The sequence below is a fragment of the Athene cunicularia genome (genome assembly GCF_003259725.1).
Source record: "Athene cunicularia isolate RWA chromosome 1 unlocalized genomic scaffold, athCun1 chr1_part2, whole genome shotgun sequence".
Lineage (NCBI taxonomy): Eukaryota > Metazoa > Chordata > Aves > Strigiformes > Strigidae > Athene > Athene cunicularia.
Genome location: NW_020799092.1, coordinates 58,148,045 through 58,169,318, shown reverse-complemented (window position 1 = coordinate 58,169,318; position 21,274 = coordinate 58,148,045). Strand labels below are relative to the sequence as shown.

Sequence of the window (21,274 nt, the reverse complement as noted above, 5' to 3'; positions counted from 1 at the left end):
CATGTCATCTTTACAATCTAATGAGATGTATATGAATGGGATTTGTTTTTTTACAGATGGTTATACTGAAAGGGTGTCTATGTATGGACTTCCATATGTACATGAAATACCTTTCTATACTTCTTGCTAGACTTGCAAGAGAAGACTCTTCAAGGATTGTTTAATCATCCTTATCTAACACCCATATATATAAATATATATATATATATATATATATCTGCACCTAGACATCATCTCAGCGATAATCTTAAGAGATGCAATTTTTTTTTAGCACATGTTTTGTGCTTGGGCACAAAGGCAACTACTTATCCTTGCTATAGAGCTATAGAACAGTAAGCGTGTAATGTCTCCCAGTGCCCCAGGAAGAAATGAAAGCTTGGTGTCTCACTGCCTAACTCAGCTGGAGGGTTGTGCTCAGCTGAATACATGGTTTAGTTTCTGCTGTCACGTCCTGGCTGAAAGGCTCTTAAGCTGTTTGTTCACTTCAGGCTCCAAGGAACAGATTGTTTATTACTGTGTGTCTCAGTTTTTAATTTTCGAATTTATTCTAGTGCCAGCTCTCCATGACAGATGAAGTCCCAGGTTCTTTGAAGGTGCTTGAGGCCCTTTAACATTTGGACTCCCTTCCTTGCCTCAGTGTTTCACACTTTCTCTGCCTTGGATATTCCTGTATGTGAGAATTACATCCCTTTCCAGGGGCTGGAGCACAGAATCACAGAATCATCAAGGTTGAAAAAGACGTTGAAGATCATCCAGTCCAGCCATTAACCTAACACTGACCATTCTCAACTACACCATATCCCTCAGCGCTATGTCAACCCGACTCTTAAACACCTCCAGGGATGGGGACTCCAACACTGCCCTGGGCAGCCCATTCCAACACCTAACAACTCATTCTGGAAAGAAATACTTTACAATACCCAGTCTAAACCTTCCCTGGTGCAACTTGAGGCCATTCCCTCTTGTCCTATTGCTTGTTACTTGGTTAAAGAGGCTCATACCCAGCTCTCTGCACCCTCCTTTCAGGTAGCTGTAGAGGGCGATGAGGTCTCCCCTCAGCCTCCTCTTCTCCAGACTAAACACCCCCAGTTCCCTCAGCCGCTCCCCGTACGACCTGTGCTCCAGACCCTGCACCAGCTCTGTTGCCCTTCTCTGGACACGCTCGAGTCATTCAATGTCCTTTTTGTAGTGAGGGGCCCAAAACTGAACACAGGAATCGAGGGGCGGCCTCACCAGGGCCGAGTCCAGGGGTGAGATCCCTTCCCTGTCCCTGCTGGCCACGCTATTGCTGACACAAGCCAGGATGCCATTGGCCTTCTTGGCCACCTGGGCACACTGCTGGCTCCTGTTCAGCCGGCTGTCAATCAACACCCCCAGGTCCCTCTCTGACTGGCAGCTCTCCAGCCAACCCTCCCCAAGCCTGTAGCGCTGCTGGGGGTTGTTGTGGCCCAAGGGCAGCCCCCGGCATTTGGCCTTATGGAAACTCCCCCAGTTGGCCTCAGCCCATGGCTCCAGCCTGTCCAGGTCTCTCTGCAGAGCCTCCCTACCCTCGAGCAGATCAACACTCCCACCCAACTGGGTGTCATCTGCAAACTGACTGAGGGTGCACTCGATCCCCTCGTCTAGATCATCAGTAAAGATGTTAAACAGGAGTGGCCCCAAAACCGAGCCCTGGGGGACACCACTCGTGACCGGCCGCCAACCGGATTTAACTCCGTTCACCACAACTCTTTGGGCCCAGCCATCCAGACAGTTTTTTACCCAGCAAAGCGTGGGCCCAGCCATCCAGACAGTTTTTTACCCAGCAAAGCGTGTGCCCAGCCAAGCCTTGAGCAGCCACTTTTGCCAGGAGAATGCTGTTGAAAATGGTGTCAAAGGCCTTACTGAAGTCAACGTAAACAACATCCACAGCTTTTCCCTCATCCAATAAGCAGGTCACCCTGTCGTAGAAGGAGATCAGGTTTGTCAGGCAGGACCTGCCTTTCATAAACCCATGCTGACTGGGCCTGAGCATCTGGTTGTCCCACATGTGCTGTATGATGGTACTCAGGATGAGCTGCTCCATCAGCTTCCCAGGCACCAAAGTCAAGCTGACAGGCCTGAAATTTCCTGGATCATCCTTCCGACCCTTCTTATATATGGGCATCTCACTGGCCAATTTCCAATCTGTTGGGACCTCCCCAGTCATCCAGGACTGCTGGTAAATGATGGAAAGTGGCTTGGCGAGCACCCAGCCAGCTCCTTCAGCACCCTCAGGTGTATCCCATCTGGTCCCATAGACTTGTGTGTGTCTATCTTATGCAGTAGGTCACTGACTATCTCCTCCTGGAATGCGGGGGGCTTGTTCTCCCAGGCTCTGTCTTGTGGCTGAGGAGGCTGGATTCCCTCAGTACAACTGGTCTTGTTATTAAAGACTGAGGCAAAGAAGGCATTAAGCACCTCAGCCTTTTCCTCATCACGTGTTACCATGTTTCCTCCTGCGTCTAGCAGGGGATGGAGGCTCTCCCTGGTCTTTCTTTTGCTGCTCACATACTTACAGAAACATTTCTTGTTATCCTTGAGTGGTGAAGCCAAACTAATTTCAAGCTGGGTTTTAGCCCTCCTGATTTCCACCTTGCATAGCCTCACAGCATCTTTGTAATCACTGTGAGTCCCTAGTCCCTTCTTCCAAAGGCCGTAAACTCTCCTTTTCTCCCTGAGTTGCAGCCAAAGCTCCCTGTTCAGCCAGGGTGGTCTTCTCTGCTGCCAGCTTCTCTTACAGCACCGGGGACAGCCTGATTCTGTGCCATTAAGACTTTCTTCTTAAAGAGTTCCCAGCCTTCTTGGAGCCCTATACCCTTCAGGACCATCTCCCAAGGGATCCTGTCAAGCAGGTGCCTAAACAAGACAGTCAGCCCTTTGGAAGTCCAGGATGGCAGTTCTGCTGCCCCCTCTCCTGGCCTCTCTAAGAATAGAGAACTCTATTATTTCATGATTGCTGTGCCCTAGTCAACCTCCAACCACCACATCATCCCCCAGTCCTTCTCTGTTCACAAAGAGGAGATCCAGCAGGGCACCTTCTCTGGTCGGTTCACTCACCAGCTGTGTCAGGAAGTTATCTCCCACACATTCCAGGAATCTCCGGGACTGGTCCCACACTGCTGTGTTATATTTCCAGCAGATGTCTGGGAAGTTAAAGTCACCCACAAGAACAAGGGCGAGTGATCATGATATTTCTCCTAAGTGTCTATAGAATATTTCATCCACTTCTGTCCTGGTTGGGTGGCCTATAGTAGACTCCTACTACAACATCTGCCCTGTTGGCCTTCCTCCTGATTCTAACACAAACACACTCCACCCTGTCTTCGCTATATTGTGTGTGAAGCAATGATAACACAGAAGCATGGAAGTGTGACTGCTGGACAAGGGTCGTAAGCTTATGTTTAAGGGCAAAAAATCTGGGGTAAAGTGATTGTGATAAGGCTGGAAAACTAATGAGGAGGGGAAGAAAAAAGAAATTTAGCTTTGAGTGTCCAACAGAATTTATCAAGGCAAATCCAACCATCTCAAATACACTGTGACTAATTACTGGGTCACAGCATCTGACTGCTAAAACAAGGGAATGAGGTCAGTAAGCCAGAAGGTTTGGCTTTTTTTCTACTTTGTTAGTTCTAAAAAGAAAAGAATGCAATTGGAACCAGAGGGAAATCAGGGAAAATGTGGCCAAATGTCCTGAAAGACTTCTTTTCCCTCCTGTCCCTTTGAAAGTAAAGTCCCTAATCCACCAAAACACAGACCTGTGAAACTGAAATGGGTGGTCAGACCAAATACTTGATGCAGGGAAGCAGTGAAAACCAAGACTGTAACCTAGGATGCCCCAGATTTATGGCAGTAGTTGGGTCCCCATTCCTGTTTTTAATCCCAATGAGACAACATGGCCCCTCTCCTCCCCAGCCCTGCTTTGCTTTATGCTTCAGAACAGTTAGAGAGAGAAATGAGTTTAACTTTGTTAAACTCATCTTGAAGTAAACATTTACCATAGAAAATTTCAACCTATCTGAAATAACAGACATTATCCTAGGATATCACAACGGAGTATGCCAGGTAAAGCATTGTGATAAAAGATCGCTAAGTAGTTCAGTCAACTGATTTTCAAAGTCCATACTAAGGTCTTTAACTAATATACTGTTGTACTGATAGCTATGAGTTTGTATAACTTCTACTCATCTTTTAGTGATGACTTTTGTAAAGCTTTTCCACAGGTATTAAATCACAACACCACAATCACTAAAAAGTTGTTGGTTAGTAAATTACTTCATTTTTTTAACTCCCTACTCACCTATGATTTCTTAGGGAGAAGCTCACTAATCAAGTTTTCCTTGGCACACATGACTTAGAGCTTTGTAAATAAAACACCTGACATTGTTTATTTATATCCTGTTTCTTGAAGGAGATACATAACATCTTTTCCACACTTGACCCAGTTTGAAAGGCAGGCTATATGTCTTTTTAGTCTGTATCTTGGATTACAAGAAAAAAATTAATTAGAATATGGCCTTTGTCTGAGAAAGGAACTGACACGCATTTATTAAAATCTGTAATCCATCATGGTTGAAGATTATATATTTTTTTATTATTCTTATTTTTTTCTAGATCAGAACCAATATGTGTGAGTAAAGAGATTATCCTAAGCACTTATGTTTTAAATAACTTGTCAGCATGCTAAGATGATGAATGTGATTACAAACATCTCTGGAAGAAACCTTGAATGACAGCTGATTTCTTGTATTATCATTTTAAAATGTCTGCAAAACATTTAGGTTGAAAGGAACAGTTATATCAAGATGGGATTTTTAGAAAAGAGGATCCCATTTTTGCTTTTGGTCCACAGAGGCTTGAAAAACATCATAGAATGAATTGGCCTAAAAAAGACTGTGTATGTGCAACTATATGAAACTAAATACATTAATAGAAGATATCAAAATAAAAAGCATGAAGTTACATGAGGCTACAAGTCAGTTTTTCTAAAGAAGAGGCTGGAGAAGTAGCACATGAGTATTAACAGTTTCTCTTGTTGGGTGCTAATGTGGTGAAGAGCTGAAGTGTATGGTAAGAAGATTATGGAATACGGTTTGCACATGGCTGTAAGATCACAATTAACCTCTCATACAGGCACCCCTAGAGATTAAGAAAGGAAAAGCTGTGTCTATGGTTTTGGAATGAGAGAGGGGCATTATATTAGACTAGATGTGCAAGTGGAGGGTGTTGGTCAACCTGAGTGGTTTATACGATGTATTAAGGAATGCCCAGGCTACCTGGGAAAAGAAGATTTTCCCTTCCTCAAAGAGTAATCACTACACCCCTTTGTGTGCACCAGCTTTGTGTCTGAAAGTTGTGAAGAAAGTTTATGTGTAATTCAACAGTATGTACCTCTCATTACCCCTAAAATAAGGCAAATATAATGAGAAATAAAGTCTAGATCTGATTTTACAAAGGTGTTTAATTTGGCTAGGGATACACTGTAAATTCATTTGCATTTAGAAGCTGTATCTCAGTCCCATTCTTCTGGGACTTCAGAATTAGCAAATATGCAGGTATGACAAGGACCACAGGAAAAAAAAAAAAAAGTGCAAAACCTGAATAAAGATATCTTTGCTCAGAAAGTATGTTGCCTCATTTCTGACTTATGCACTCAACTAGTTATGTCTCTGAAGTAAAGTCGCAAGTACTAGTATCTGCAGGCACATGGCGGCACGCCTGGCCTGATGCTGAGCTACTTGCACAGATCCCAAGAAACTGTTGGGCATGAGAGGGGAAACTACTGAAGAGAGCAAGAGTGAGCAGCTGACAGATGCTAGAATGAGTGGTATGAAGTCTGGCTGCACTTCACCCACAGTTCATGGAGAGTTATGTGAGGGAAGGCCAAACTCTGGTGGAGACCTTTTGGAAAGAAAAGCTTGCAAGGCCAGAAGTACCAAGGTAACCATGTTGATAATACCATGTATGGCTGAGATGATCTAAGTGGCAGCATCAGAGATTTTACATTTCAGTATGGCGGTAACTCAACTAAGACGCATGAAGGAAAGGTAATTAGGTTGTTTATCTGCAAAGAGACAGAGCGACCAGGGTAGAGAAACAAAGAGATCAAGGTGGATAGGGAAAGAATAAGCAAGGGAAAATGGAGAGAAGAGGGATAAAAGGGGCTGCATGCATGTACGTGGGCTGCTGGGCAGTACCCTTGCTTGTTCATGCCCTGTGCCTGATCGCCGCCCTCTGTCCTGCCCTCTTTAAATCCATGTCTCAGTGTGCGTATGTATGTGTGTGTATCTCCCTGTGTGGAACACAAGTCCTGCATGGTCCCCAGCCAGACCTAGCAAGGGGGATTGGGCTGAGACAGGAGAATCATCCTGCATTTGGCTCTGGTGGACAGGGAAGGGGAAACCCCCAGGGCTCCAAGCCAAATGGATTCAGCCACTCCATAACCTCTGGGACTGCACTGCTGTTGTTATCAATAGAAGTGGTCAAGTGTAAAAGAGATTTCAAACACATTAACACAGTTTTACAAAAGGAACTCTACATTACATTGTTTTGATTCTTTTATGTTGTTTTTTGGTTTTGTTTTAAGAGGAAAAGAGCAGGAAAAAGTCTGCTTTACTGCTAGCTATTCTGTCATTCTGTGCCATTCTGTCTCCTGGTCTAGCATCTTCTCATTTTCTGTATCAACAGGATGAGGATTTTTTGAAGTTTCCATTGTTTAGGTTCCTTTAAACCTAAATTTGATTTGGCTTTGTTGCAGCTCCACCTATCCTCAATCCCACACTGCTGAAGGAGTCTAGATCTATCTGCTGACACTGAGACTCCCTCACACACCTTTGCCTTAGAACCTGGTTAACTAAAATCTCCAAGCCCACATCAGGTCCATCTTCTCCAATCCTCAGTTTTCATCTAAGATAGTGTCCATTAGCTTTTGTGGCATTCTAGTCCAGAACAGTATCTCTGCTCTCAATATTTCTAGGTAGCAACTAGATGTACCCAAGTGAGACAACAGCTACTCTCACGGCCTGCATGATTTTAAAACAAAGATCTATTCAGCTCCAGGTTCCTCCATCCTCATCCGTGCTGCAATGCGCAGTACAATCAGTATCTTTTCTTGCCAGTTCAGAAGGTTGCAGAAAATAACTGAGTGGCCAAATTCAAACATTTTGCGTTTGTTCTTGAAGATTACTTGCTTTATTGCTTCCCAGAATTTGGCTTTTGCTTTGCCACAGGAGGCAGCAAAGAGCTCAGCAGCTGAATAAATGATGTGAAGCAAAGTCAGCATGGACAAGTCTTGTGAGGGGGCAATGACAGCAGTTTGGAAGCCTGGGACAGCTCATTAGCCTGTGGGTGACCAGAATGGGACACAGGCAAGGAAAGCCTCAAAAAGGAGCAAATGTGGACACTAGGGGTACGAATGGAAGTGGAGTAGAGATGAAATAACAAAACAGGTTTCCAGAAGTGTCTTCTGAACTCACAGATTCCATGGAAGGAGCAGCTGTCTCCAGGTCAGCCTTGAGTCCTTATTCTTGTAAGTAAAAGCTCTCTTGCATGTCAGGGAAGACTGTTCACCATATATGGAAGACCGCTAAGCACAGACTGAAATATTTATATTTATTTTTGCAATACCATAGGTAAAAACAATTTAACAATGCCAAGTACAGGTGTTATTCTCATAAAAACTTCTCATTTCAAAACAAATGATTTCTATTTCCCACAAAAAGTTAAAATCACATGCAGCTATATGAAGGTTAATTGCTTAAGATGCACAATTATATATCAGAAAACTGTTAAAATAAAAACATACTGGACTACATAATTTTAACAAGGCAATTACACAGAACTAGAAAACTGACTCTGTAGTAAAATATAAAAATCTACAATTATAAATATAAATTTGGTCCATGGATCACTACAGAAGTAGCAGTATTTACAGTAAGTATCAGATTACTATTCTAAATGTCTAATTGTAGTCTTAAAATGTTGAATGTTATGGAGAACAGTATTTTATTTACATTCTACTATATTAAAAGTTATATTTCTAGCAAATGTAAAGTGTTATAAATACAGCAAATAAATCAAATACTAAACCCACGACATGTTTTGTAATTGAGAATCCCCTAACATCTATAAATATGATAATTTTAAGTTAAAAGTAAAGCCAGAGAAATCAAAAACTAATACTGAAAAAACATACCACAATTCAATTCTTAGAAACACTGTAAAAGTCAATCAAGTTAGTCCAGACATAACAACGTATTACAAGAAATCTTTCAAGAAAAGGCACACATTGTTAATGATAAAAGTTCCACAGTAAAGTCATATGTAACAGAAATGACTTTGAGCAACTGCTGGGATCTGATTATATATATAGTGACTGGACAGATTTCCTCACCTCCCACAAAGTATAAAACTGAAAATAATAAAGTTAAATTCCAGGTGTGACTGGTTGATGTAGGTGTGTATGTGTTTAATTTGATGTGTCAATTAAACTAAAGATTCTAAACTTTCAGCTGCATTTCCGTCAGGTAAAGCTGAGCCATTACTGTCCATAGATGCTGAAGGGTTTTCTTCTTGCCTTGTGCTCACAAGGCTGAGAACAGCTTTGTACAGAAACTGATACTGTTCCTGGAGAAGAAAAGAGGATATAGTCAGTGTGTTGTCAGAAGTAATAACACTAGATTACCTGTTACTCAAAATTAATTAACAGTTGATGTGTCAGTCTGTTAATGCACCGTGCTCCACAATTTATCCTGTTACTTAGCAGCTTTATTAATCTTCTGACTAATGGCTCCCCCTGCACACAGTGTAAATCACAACACTACGGAATGCAATACAGGTAGGGGAGAAAACGATTTTAAAAGAAATATTATGTGCTGAATCTCATCCTTGCTAAAGTCAATTGCAAAATTCCCATTGACTGAATGGGATCAGGATTAGGGCAACTGTTTGTTGGCTTTTTTCCTCCTTGAATACATTCTCATCTTGTGTCCTATGAAATCTATGCAGGCAGATTTTTTATTTTCTTTTTTCTTTGTGGTACTTGCAGTTACTGTTTATGTTTTTGAAGATTCTGCCAGGAAGGGAGGTAGGAAGAGAGATGAGACTTTGTGGAAAGATTCACTGAGGAGGCCACTGCCTAGAGGGAGTGGAGGGTCTCATTTGTGAGCAGTGGGACGTGAGGAGTGCCAGAAGCCAGCTGGACTGCAGTGTGGCTAGGAAGGAGTAAACAGCTGGATGCTCTCTGCAGGGCGAGCAGACACAGCGAAGGCTGTGCTGCACCAGGTAACAGTGGATGGTCTGAAAGGGCAGAGGAATATTTTGGGTTCTAGGATGGATATAAGAGGATAAAGAATTTCTGTGGTGGAAGGAGTGAGGAGCAGTAAGACAAACTAAATAGAGTGGAGTTTGGGGTCCAGGCTATTAGGTTGGACTAAGAGATATGGGATAGAAAGAGCAATAAATTTGAAAATCTGCAGTAGGAGGATGGGAAACTAGAAGTCTGAGATAAAGGGCCCGGGTATTTGCTGGAGGCTACTGGGGCAAGGGGAGTGAAGGTGCTGATGGTGCTGCTGAGGTCAGAAGAGTTCCCATTTTCACTCTACTGTCTGCCAGGCTCCTCAGTTTGGGCTAGCTGGGCAGGGCAAGGAGCAGACACATCTGCCAATCTTGTGTCATGTCCTGTTTCTGCTGTCAAAAATGTGATAATGGTAACCCTAATGTTTCACTCTTAAAGGTGTCCTCCTTATTATACTCACTGTAGCTCTATAGCAGTCAGATTTGTAGTAGTGGTATGACCAAAAGGGGCAGGGTTTGTAGTTTATAATTTCTGTGATGAATTTTCATTTGTATGATGCTTAGTAAGTAATTCTTACTTGTTATACTTTTCATGTTTTTTTCTTTCTGTAAGCACAGTGACAATGGTGTCAAGTGACCATTCAACAGATCATGAAAGATTAAAGTACATCCTGAAATGGAAAACTAGGGTAACCACTTCAGGGTCTACTTGGAGTAAAAATTTATTCTTGCTGAAATAAAATCTGCATTTGGATGACATAGTGCAGTTTTTATGATGATGGTGGCAGCTCTGCACATTTTGAATATGACCACTTGATAACCACGTAACAGGTTTTAACGGGAAATACTTTGTTTTGGAATAAGAAGCAGGACAACTACAGCACCTCTAGAAGACAGTTTTGATCAACTCATGAAGAAACTAAGATCCCAAAGGTTCAGCAATGTTGCTCTGAGATCTAAAACATGCTAATAATACCATACATAGGAAAAAGCCTATGCAGACATTTTGCTTATTACTTACAATGTCTGTAAAGACTCCAGGCCTCATCAAATTTATCATCTTCGCTACCTGGTAAACGTCCACTGAATTCTCATTTTCCAGTTGATGCATCAGTGTTGTTAATGCACAGAAAGTGCCTGCTGTCACCCCTCCATGCCTTTGTAAAGTAAAACAAACAAAAAAATAATTACAAAAAAAGTCTCTAGAAACTGGAGTGAGTTTCTATAGCTGGGGAAAACAGAAAATCCCAGGTAAAACGAATGATAAATTTCTGTCATGTGATCTTTATAGTTTCTGAAAGAGGCCTGTCCAGCAGTGCTTTAACACAACCTCCACAACACCGGTCTACAACTTCTGAAGAGTCTTTACAAGCCAGTCTTAGAGCTATTTCCCTACAATCCTCTACTAACCAAATTCTGAAGGCCTCAGGTCCTTCAGTATTTCAACATTTTAGTATTTTTGGTCTTTATTAAGCAGCTGGAGAGGAGTAAGGTGCCTTCATCTAAATAGTCTTACTTCTTTCAATAACAGACAATGAAGTCCTGATTGATTTTCCTTCCCAGTGCCCTACTCGACAATCATCTGAAGTATCAAAATGATAGAATCGAAAAGAGAACATTGTAGTGTGATAAAATAAAAATATTTCTCTTGCTGCAGCTGAAACAGAAGCAGCAGCACTATTGTTAGGTGCAGACTCTGTGCCTTGTTTCAGCAGCTTTCACTCTAAATGAGAAGAAAGGATATTTCTATGGAAAAACATCAAAACAAACTGAAAGCTTCAGTTCTTACTCATCATGTACAATCATGGGTCCATCACGGTTGGAAGTTTCCTCTTTGATGATGCTAATCAGTTCAAACGTTTTACTAATAGGACTATCAGGATTTGGCCATTTTGGACACTGAAAATGCCTCACTTCAAGTACATAGTCATCCTAAAAGAGGGGGAAAAAGCATAAATCGATTTGGTAAAAGATTGACTATCTTTATTCTGACCCTTCACCCTGTTTTAGTCCAACTTCAGTTTCCAGATACATAATCCTACCACTGTGGAGGCTGGACTATCCGATTCCCAATGTCACCAAAATACCCATAGAGGCTACTTTCTCCCCATGTGTTTTACCACTAACTTAACACAGAAAATGTAACAAAATGTAGGCATTACCTTTAACAAATCAAATTCTGAGTTACAGGCTTACAACAGTGTTACCTGTGTAGCTTCTAGAATAAAGTCTTGGATTATGAGTTTCTCCTCATTAGAAAGACACTTGAGCTCTTCAGCAATCATAGTAACTTTGAAACTCTCACAGTTTATAGGCTCATCTTTGTTTGGCCAGTATACAAATTCATCTTCAGCCTCCAGGAAAAAAAAAAAGTAATTAGTGTTCAGCACTTAAAATAAAACTTAATCCAACATAATAAATAATGTGCCTCATACGTAATCAATGCAGCCAGCTGAAATTAAATTGACAAACCAAAATTTGAGTAGGATTACAAATGTCACAAGTGATGGTTTTCAGACACCTCTGTAGTGAACCTGACCAGAAGACCACCTCACCCCATGGAGATAACGATCTACATAACAGTCCACATGTGCTGTGCTGCACTGTGCCATCCGTTCAGCCTGGGTTTCAGGCTGTGTTGTGCTGCCCAGAGCCCATGGCCACAGGATAAACTCAGCCAGCTGACTGCAGGTGGAGCCTGCAGGCATCTCCTACTCAGTACCAGTGACTATGCCACCTGCACAGCCTTGGAATTATCTAAAGTGCAGCAAGAAGTTCTCATGAGAACATCTGTCCTGTCTGACAACAGAAATGATGAACAGAGCTTTCTTTTAAGAAAATCCTGTAACAGCCTGAATGACCAAACCAGGGGGTAACCCTTCTATGGATAGGAGCTGCATGGCGTGGTGTTCCTTGATCAGAGATATGTTCAATGATGCACAACTTGGGGTTCCCAGCATCTGAAGGGATGTAAGATTACTTATACTACCCTCTCCTTTATAGTGTTAGCTCTAATAAATAGCATTTCAAATGATACTGAGTCTGAGTGCCTTTCTTACTGGGATCATAATGAATCAGCACCTCCTGGCAAAACAGCCTCCCTTAATACAAAGGCTAACCCAAAAATCCATCTGTTTTATAGGAAGTGTAACATTCATAAAATATTTGATGAGAGGAAAAAACCCAAATATTGTCTTGGTTGTACATGTTTTTTCAATCATGAAAGACTCTTCAAAGCCTCTGCATGGCTTTCCTCCAAACTTATTACCAAACATGATGCCCTGTCACACCTCAAGATTTCTCTAAGTAACAGCCTAAAAGCTCTCAGATATTCTTGCATTTCTAGTAACTGAAAAACATAGTAATTTGTTATTAAATTACACCTGCAGGATGAACACGTGAGCTTTCTTTGCCATTTAGAGTCAGATAAATCTCTTCTAAACATTTGCTTGTAATTTTAGGAGATGAGCAAGACAAACAACCTCATATTTTTCCCCTTATCTAATAATGGCTTAAGGAGCCATATTACAACTAAAGTAAAAGTCCTGGAGTGAAAACTAACCTTGTGTAATGGTTGCCTCTGCTATTTCTCTCTTTTTATAAATTATACAGGAATGATTCAATACTTTCTCATGACAATTGCCATCTGCCCAGAGAAGGATCTCCAGATTTCCACTAGATGATCTGGGGATTTTACACTCAATACAGTATTACTAATTTTTAATCGTTTTTGTTTTGTTTTCAAAATCCAAGATATGGTCTGATGTCCTGCATATTTCAAAATGGTAATATAATAAAATCCACACATAAACCCATAACAATCAGCCACAAAACTTACCATGTTCTGGCTATCAGGAAGCATGACTATTAGCTGGGCATTATGGTCCCATATCATTCTCCAGAAATCCTTGATAGTGTGTAGTAAGGGATGTTGGGTAATAATGAATTCATTACTTTGATAATAACCCTGCAAAACAAAATCAACAGACTCAGAATTGATGCCTAACTATTACTATTTAAAGGAAGCTTCTAGTGGACAGAGCCAGAAGCCTAGAAAATAGATTGCAGACTTGTGCTTCCTTTGGCTTCCTGTAAATATTAGAAGGATCTAAAACTTCCATTGCAGTATTTTCCAGATGAAAAGAATAAAATCAATTACACTGAAATAATTTTTAAAACTTTAAAACATTTGATCAAAAAAAAAAAAGAAGACAAAATAAGTCAGTGGAGACTTGAACAGTCAACTCAGAATGAAAAGACATGAATTTATACACACATGCTTATTGTTCTACATTAGCCAGAGTTCTACAGGAGCTGGTAACCCAAAACAAACAAAAGAATACTTGAAAAATCTGCAGAAATCCCAAGCAGTCTCTTAATTTGTACAGCTGTCCCAAATCAACTTCCTACCACAAAGGGGAGTTCCTTTGCACTAATACATCTGATGAAGGATCAGGCATACACAGCACTTGATGCAGCTTTCCCAGCTCTTTCCTGAATATCCAGGAAGCATTTACTCCTCCCTCTCAGCTAATGGAGGGGAAAAAATTTCAAGAAAACCCAGGGAACGAAAAGATAATGGAAAGCTGATGAGCTATGGTGTCTTGGGCTATGCCAGTTGCAAAAGCTTTGTAAGATGAGCAGGTTGGAAGGCAAACCACAGTAGAGTTGTTAAAAACTGTTATTTAATGCTTTTAGTTCATCTCCAAAGATTCTTCCTTAGCTGGCATTTGGCTTTGCTAGTTTTTAAAACTATGATGGAATTTCTGGTTCTACAGATTGTCAAAATGCAATGCACTTAACCAAACTTTTAAAAATAATAACAGTAATCATACTTCCTGGGGAAGTAGCTCTTTCAGGCAGAGTGAATAATAGAAGAAAGGAACTTTCAAAATCAGGACTGTGCCTCCCTAATGAGGACACATGGCAGCTCTAGAAACAGCTATACAATGGGACACTGTTTTTCAGCATCCCAGTTAAATGACTTACCATAATATAGGAAGCATTGATGTAGTCTGTTCCTTCACCAGACAATGATGAGATACCCACTCTAGATCTTTCCACTGTAAAAAAAAAGACCATGAACTAGTACAGTTGCAATGGCTCATATATTATAGCAATTATCTCACTTATCTCACAGTAGATAACACTAAAATAGGATAAAGTGTTATCCAGCCGTCTCTTTTGTTTTCCTATGTACGTGTACTTAGACAAATTCTTCACTAAAAGTACTTTACAAAACATTGCTCCACACCAATGCAGATGTCTTCAGCTCTTTCTGAGGAAAAATTAAAAGTCTGACACACAGAGTTTGTAAACATTTTGCCATCCCGAGAAGCTGATTTGAACAAGCTTACCAGGAATGATGGATGAAGTTCGGTTCTTTTCTCTGTTACACTGTTTGAGTGCGGCTGAATAATCACATTGCTGTGTGTTAGACTGGCTCAGTAACTGAAACAATTAAAAAAAACCCAGGTCACTGCACAGAAGTCATTCCTTCCTTAGCTGGGTTAAACAGAAGGGTGCACATACTGCAGGTTAGCTGTCCCTCTTAACTTTAGGCATCTAATTATCTGGCTAAACTAGTTATCAAGTCATTAGAATCTTTTCACTATTTTATCAGTTCAGAAGATCTTGAGCCCCTGGTCCATAAGCATGTACTTGAAGGAGCTGCCACTTTATGTTTTTCCCACATGCAGACCCCCACCGCTTGTTTTCAGCCCCCTTCAGTTTTGCCTGCACAGCTCTTTCTGTAACTTTTCATACTTTTGGCAAACTGTAAATGCCTATGCAGAAAAATCTGCATTGCTATACAGACAGTATAGCTCCTGGTGCGATGAACTTCTAGATATCCCAGTTCTGAGCTTCCCCATTTTCTCTCCAAACCTGTGAGAGGAAAATAGGAATGATCTGGGGAGTCTCACTGACTTACTTGTTTCAATTAACACAATTCAAACGGACAAGACTGTGAGAAGGAACAAGAGTGTATATATATATATATATATATATATATATATACACCCCACAGTGGTGTATATACATTGCTTAGACATGAAATAAGTTTGGAAAGCAGGTTTTTCCTAGGTTTTTTTGGGGAGGTTTAATTACTAGTAGAATAAACCACATTAATCAGCATGTTCAAAAGAATTCAAAGGACTTTTCTGTGATGTTTTGGTCTGGGCATGTGTAGCTTTCAGAAGCTGCCGCTTTGGAAAAACAGACAGCAAACCAGGGAGTTCCATCGAAACAAATGAGACCACAATTTTTTTCATCTAAACCAGTTCTTCAATAAAACAAGACTCTACACTTTTGTTATTATTCTAATAATTTTAGTTTGCAAAGGAAAATGAGATTGAATGTGACATGTCCCTTTGTAATAATATTTATTTACACACTCTGTTTGTATATATTACATGTTTTATTCTTTCATCCGTGTAGGAAAGGTGGGATACTTATTTCTCCAAGAATATCACAGCTAAGTGTCCCTAGTTTTCCCTAGGAAAAGCAGTGCAACATTGTTGGATCACTCAAGCCAGAATAGCAGCAAAATGTAAAATCCTTTGGTATGTTGTTCCTATTCTGTTCTGTTCATTATCTTGAAGAAATACTAGTTACTGTGACAGTGTGAACATAATACTTCAGAAAATAAATATATTAAGATTTTTCACAGCCTCATTATCTACTGACATTATCCACAGACTTGTCTGCTTTTTCACTTGTGATCCAATAGTTGATTGTAGAAAGAATACACGTTATCCTACGCAGTCTTCCTCAGAAATAAAATCCTTAGAGAGAAATGTTTAATAATCAATTTCCTGTTAAATTAGGGAGAGCAAAGTCTGTTTTGACACATCATCTGGAAGACATTTAAGTGTGATTTTACTTCTCTGAATTCAAATTCATTTGCAAAGGCAGGATTTTCTGTGTTTCCTCTGTAAGTGACCCAGTGAGCGAGCTAGACTTCCCATTCTTCCCAGGAGTCAGTGAACTGTTACCTGGCTGGGTTTGCTCTTTCTCTGGGTGACTCAAAGTCCTGTGCATGTACACACTGATCTCCACATCCACAAGCACCAAAATGTTCACTTACTGCCTGCTGAGGTGAAGTCTATCTTCTAGTCAGAGCTGTACACTGATGGGAGTATGTTGATTGACCAGTATGGCTCATGACATTTTTGCCAGAATGACATCTTTCCAGACTGTTGTTTTACCTTTAGGATCTTCATGCAAAGGCATGTAGTTAGATTTTCCAAAATCTACTTACTGGCCTATTTCTCATGCTTTTGTGCTTTTTTTAAAAAAATACCTTGTTTAAGAGTATGCAAATAATTCTTTTGTCCCAACTGACTGCATGCATTTGTTAACCTGCTCTAATTTAGGATCAGCAGTTAAATTTTAGATAGAGAAAGCTAATGAAAGTTGTATTGATGTACCTACTTTTAAGTCATTCCAGCTTGCAAGCCTAAAACTCACCTTGAATTGTTTCTCTAGTCTGGTCTTTCCTGTTGGTCCAGGTATCAAGAGAGAATTAACGTAGGCATGAATGTGCGTCTCAGGGACTTCTGTTTCTTTACTGAGTATCGCTTCAACCAATGCATCGTGAATGAAGATGTATTGTTCCTAGGAAAATAAACCCAAACATCCAAGCTCTAATTATTTTCCGATTCCTCAAGACACCTCTGGCTAAGCTGCCACTTCTGACGTGGTCAGTATTTCTTCACAGCACGCTGCTGTACGGGAGTTTTCTCAAAAGTCTACAGTGGAAACTATTTCCGCAGTGACAGTACACATTTACAAGCACAATTGAACTACGCAGTCAATGTATATATGATATAATACTAAATCCCCACCACCTGTGCTATTTCATGTTTGCAGAACAGAGTTAAAAATGCAAGCATAGCCTTAAGTCAAATTTTCAAGTCAGCTTGTTATGCGACTCTCCTGTCTTTCTTGCAATAAAGTGATCACTCCCAGTTCCTACTGCTATCCTCTATTTTCTCTCTCACATCCTTTGAACAAGTGCCCATGCTGCTGTTGATTACCTTTTTTCTATTGAAAGTCACTGGGGAATCTAACCACCTGTTCTTGAAACCTGAAATAGACTTTCAAATGCCCTGCTGTTGTCCTTACTGTTTTCTTCTGTTTTTTTTTCACTATTCTATATATAATCTTCTATTTAAAGCAGCTATAGATAACCACCTGTCTGAAACAGCTTTTTTTCCTACTTTTTATTACCTGATATCAACTCTTTGATCAGATTCAGTGAAGATCTGAACATCTGACAAGGGTGTTTCCTTAAAAAAAATCTATGACAAAAATGCACACCCTGCAAAGAAAGTGGTGCTGTGGGAAGCATGATTTATGAAGACTTTCTCTCTTCTGAGCCCTCCCTAATAAATAGACAAGAGCCCAGAGATGCATCATTTCTAGTGCATTGCTCTAAGCGAGACTAGAAGGATGCCTGTATGAAAACAAGGGAAGCAGAAGGGAAAGTCCAGTCTGGTGACTGGTTGCCAGTCTGTCTGGTGCCAGTCTGTCTGGTGCCAAAAAAGACGACTGAATCATCTCTCCTCCTGCAAACAGAAATAGTCTGTAATAGTCTCTCACTATATATATTTTTGTCTTACCTCAGTCTGTACCAAGTAGTTCCTTTGGGTACGTATGTGTTTTAAGAATCCAAATATGTTGACTGTCCCTTCATGCTGAATTTGCTGCAGCATGCTGTCTAACACTATGTATGTGCCTGTCCTTCCAACACCAGCACTATAAAACAAAAAAATAGTCTTGAGCCTGAAGTAAAACAATAACGAAAAGAACTACTTCTTATACATAGCTTTTTCAACAAACTGTTGTGTAAGGAAGGTTTTCCTCTACAAATTGTATTATTATTATTATATATTCTATTACTTTGCTAAAGCTTCAAGGCTGGTAATGAATCAAAATAAAACTCATCTTTTCTCTGTGCAAGAAAAGACTAAAGATAATTTCTCAAATAGTTTTTAAAGTATTGATTTTTATCAATTTTTGAAGTATCAACTGAAATAGAACTAAGGTGTTTCCTGCAAATCTGCAATTTTCAGGTCTCTGATATTTCTTAGGATACTTTGTCAAGTATACCTAGAAAGAGTGGCATATGTCAACATTTGGGCACAGTTAATATGGCCAAGTTCCTCTGTTGAAACACTTTAAAGGGGATGTTCCATTATGCCACCCATTGCAGGTACAGGCGATTTCTAAGATAGCAGACTGAGGAAAACCCCAGGAAGTGGCAGAGCTGCTGAAGGAACGTCTGTAAAAGAACAAGCTTAGTGCTCTCCAGATACAGTTAAGTTGCCAAGCAATGTTTGAAACCCTTTTTAAATACGGAAGATACAGAAGAAAGGGTAAATCAACTTGCTTGTGTTATGAACTCTAACTCACTTAGTACAAAACCAGCTGTATTGTAGGATTAAAACCCAACTTTTTCTTTCATAAAATATATGGGTAGGCAGTACAAGGTCAAGAGGTCATTTTTTAAATGTAGTCATATATGGGAAATAGTCAGATGTAATTCCCCTCTCTGTTATGCGGAAACATTATGTGTATTGGTACATGTCACTTGAGAGCAACACTGTGCTGGGTCTGCATGGTCCCTTACGGGCAGATCCAAGCTCAGTCTGTACATGCTAATTCAGTCATCTAATTTCTTCCACAGAGGTGGCACAAAGCATGGGTAGTGTGCGCTCAGATTGCTGTAATAAACTCTCTAAATAAACATAATATGAAACTGTAAGGTCCACATTATTAACACACTATTAGACACAAAAAGTGTAAAGATTACCAGACACCATCTGTACTTGTTATGAAAGACAAAATATGAAAAGTACCAAAACAAAAAAATAGCTAAAAAAAGTTTCATGAAGTTCGTCATCTGTGTCCTCCATATAGCCTGTAAAGATAAATAAAAATTACATTTCTAACATGAGATGACTCCTTTGAAATTCCATAGTGCATGGGGACAGGTAAACTAAAAGCCAAATAAAACTGTCTAACAGACAGAGGTGTTCTATATCTATGACCCAATGGAGAGGTCTGACTGAAGCCACACAACTTACCACTGTTTCCTCTTTAAAAACTCAATTTAATTGACTTGTACTGTATTACTGATCTCTCAGCCCACTGGCACAGATCCTGGACTTGGTATTTTGGGGAAACTTATTTTGGAAATCCCAAGAACAGGCAGGATCTAGATAGCAGCAGAACAACCAAAATGTGGAATTTTCATTTTCCAAGCTAAAAACAGATTTCAGTCAGATTAGATCATCCCAGAAAGAAAATATCTTCATTTGCAGCATTTTTGAGGAGACTTTACCTGTTGGCTTCCTCAGAGTCAGCTCCAGAAGGACAGAATTCATGAGGAGGTTCTCTTTCCAAATGTTCCATCAAAGGTGAGGTACTACAGTGGAAAACCAGAACCTGCTTATATATTTTACAATAACCCGGTCCTTCACGGGCATTGTGAAGTCATTCCAGGCCCTACAAGCCCTTTTTAACCAATTTTCCCTGGGCTGCCCAGTTTTAGTGAGCACTGACAGACCACCTGCCTGCACACTGCGGCACATGCAGACCTCAAACCGCTCCCCAGAACGCTCCTCCACTGCAAATGACTGCTAGAGTGCAGAGTAATGTTAAAAACAGCAGAGTTGTAGTTCAGCCAGGAATAGAGTGAATCTTCTTTTGTGGACAGAGCTCCTCTTAGGATTACAGAGTATCCCTGCACCAAAGAAAGCATGAGCCAAAACCATCCTAATGAGATATTTGCAGAAATGAAACAATTACTGCTATATATGTATCTGGTAAGCTCATAGCAATCAAGAGAATAGTATAGAAAAGTGTGCAAAAAAGTAAAAAGAAAAGCTTTTTTGTGGAAAAAAAAAAAAAAAAAGGAACAGTGCAGAGCAGCATCATCTTGTTTACAGAGATTTACTGAAGTGGCACAGACAGTTGGTTAGTTGGCCTTATCAAGGACAGAAATGTCAGCTAAGAAATTAATCTTATTTTATCAGGAACTGTTAAATGTGAGAGTGAAATTTTGCTTAACCCACCACTGAAAAATTATTTTTTTGTGCAAAAAAGCAGAGTGAACCTTACGGCAGTAAAAACCACACCTGCAATGAACCACAACAGGCCCGACAGCGTGGCGCTTGGCGTGCGATGCCTTCCTCACGAAGGTGAGCACGGGCAGCGTGTATTCCGGAACACCCATGTCAGGCCACTGAGTATAATGGTACTGAGTTACTATACGTCCACTAGACCTCCCTTTCTGGGAACCCTGCAACAGAAAAAGAATTCTACGTGTGAGCAGCCCACATCTGTACAGCAACTCTTCATAATTTTATTTCCGTACCTGATTGATAGTTCTTGAATTAGCACTGTCTGTATTTATTTAACAGCATGCCACCTAGCTCTGAATATTCCAGCTTTCAAAGAGAAGAGGGAGGGCCAGTGCTTCTCCACATCAGCTTGCCCTCTGAATGGAAGAATGACCTGGCACTGGCCCTTAGAAAGCCATAGAGAAAGGTTAAGAGCATTGGAGGGATAAAACATTACAGCTGCTCTTAAAAACCACCAGCTATTTCTGCCACTTTGCTTCTCTTGTGTGTGGACAGTAAGAAATAATAGGATTCACCTCACTCAGCTTTAGTGATCTACAAGGGAAGTAGTCTTGTGTAGGCTGCTTTTCTAAGCTCCCTCCCTCAGTGGCAACACAGGGGCAGGGACACCTTCAGAGAACAGGTCATCTCAATCAAAGATCGGTTCCTAAAATAGGCAGAATAAATTACTTGACAATAAGTGTTGTAGTTCAGCCATTAATTGTATGGGGAGGCTGAGAGACTAGATGTCTGTCTAGGTGGCTGAAGTAAATTAAGCTTTCAGAATGCCCCTCAAAGTAGCCAGTGTCACACGGCTGAGCTCAGAGCATGCT

General features: G+C 40.5%; 1 protein-coding gene across 1 annotated transcript in view; it reads right to left on the bottom strand.

Annotated features, from left to right (window-relative positions):
* Nucleotides 1–7,612: 7,612 nt before the first annotated feature.
* PTPRZ1 (protein tyrosine phosphatase, receptor type Z1) overlaps nucleotides 7,613–21,274 on the bottom strand; it is a 102,618-nt gene continuing 88,956 nt past the window's right edge. Inside the window, exons 21-31 of the mRNA XM_026867995.1 lie at nucleotides 20,457–20,620; nucleotides 19,661–19,744; nucleotides 17,937–18,072; nucleotides 16,783–16,929; nucleotides 14,670–14,763; nucleotides 14,302–14,375; nucleotides 13,151–13,279; nucleotides 11,520–11,666; nucleotides 11,102–11,244; nucleotides 10,334–10,469; nucleotides 7,613–8,643 (exon numbers count right to left, since the gene is read on the bottom strand). Of these exons, the coding sequence (XP_026723796.1) occupies nucleotides 8,503–8,643; nucleotides 10,334–10,469; nucleotides 11,102–11,244; nucleotides 11,520–11,666; nucleotides 13,151–13,279; nucleotides 14,302–14,375; nucleotides 14,670–14,763; nucleotides 16,783–16,929; nucleotides 17,937–18,072; nucleotides 19,661–19,744; nucleotides 20,457–20,620 (1,395 nt within the window). The 3' untranslated portion in view covers nucleotides 7,613–8,502. The remainder of the gene's footprint in view (nucleotides 8,644–10,333; nucleotides 10,470–11,101; nucleotides 11,245–11,519; nucleotides 11,667–13,150; nucleotides 13,280–14,301; nucleotides 14,376–14,669; nucleotides 14,764–16,782; nucleotides 16,930–17,936; nucleotides 18,073–19,660; nucleotides 19,745–20,456; nucleotides 20,621–21,274) is intronic.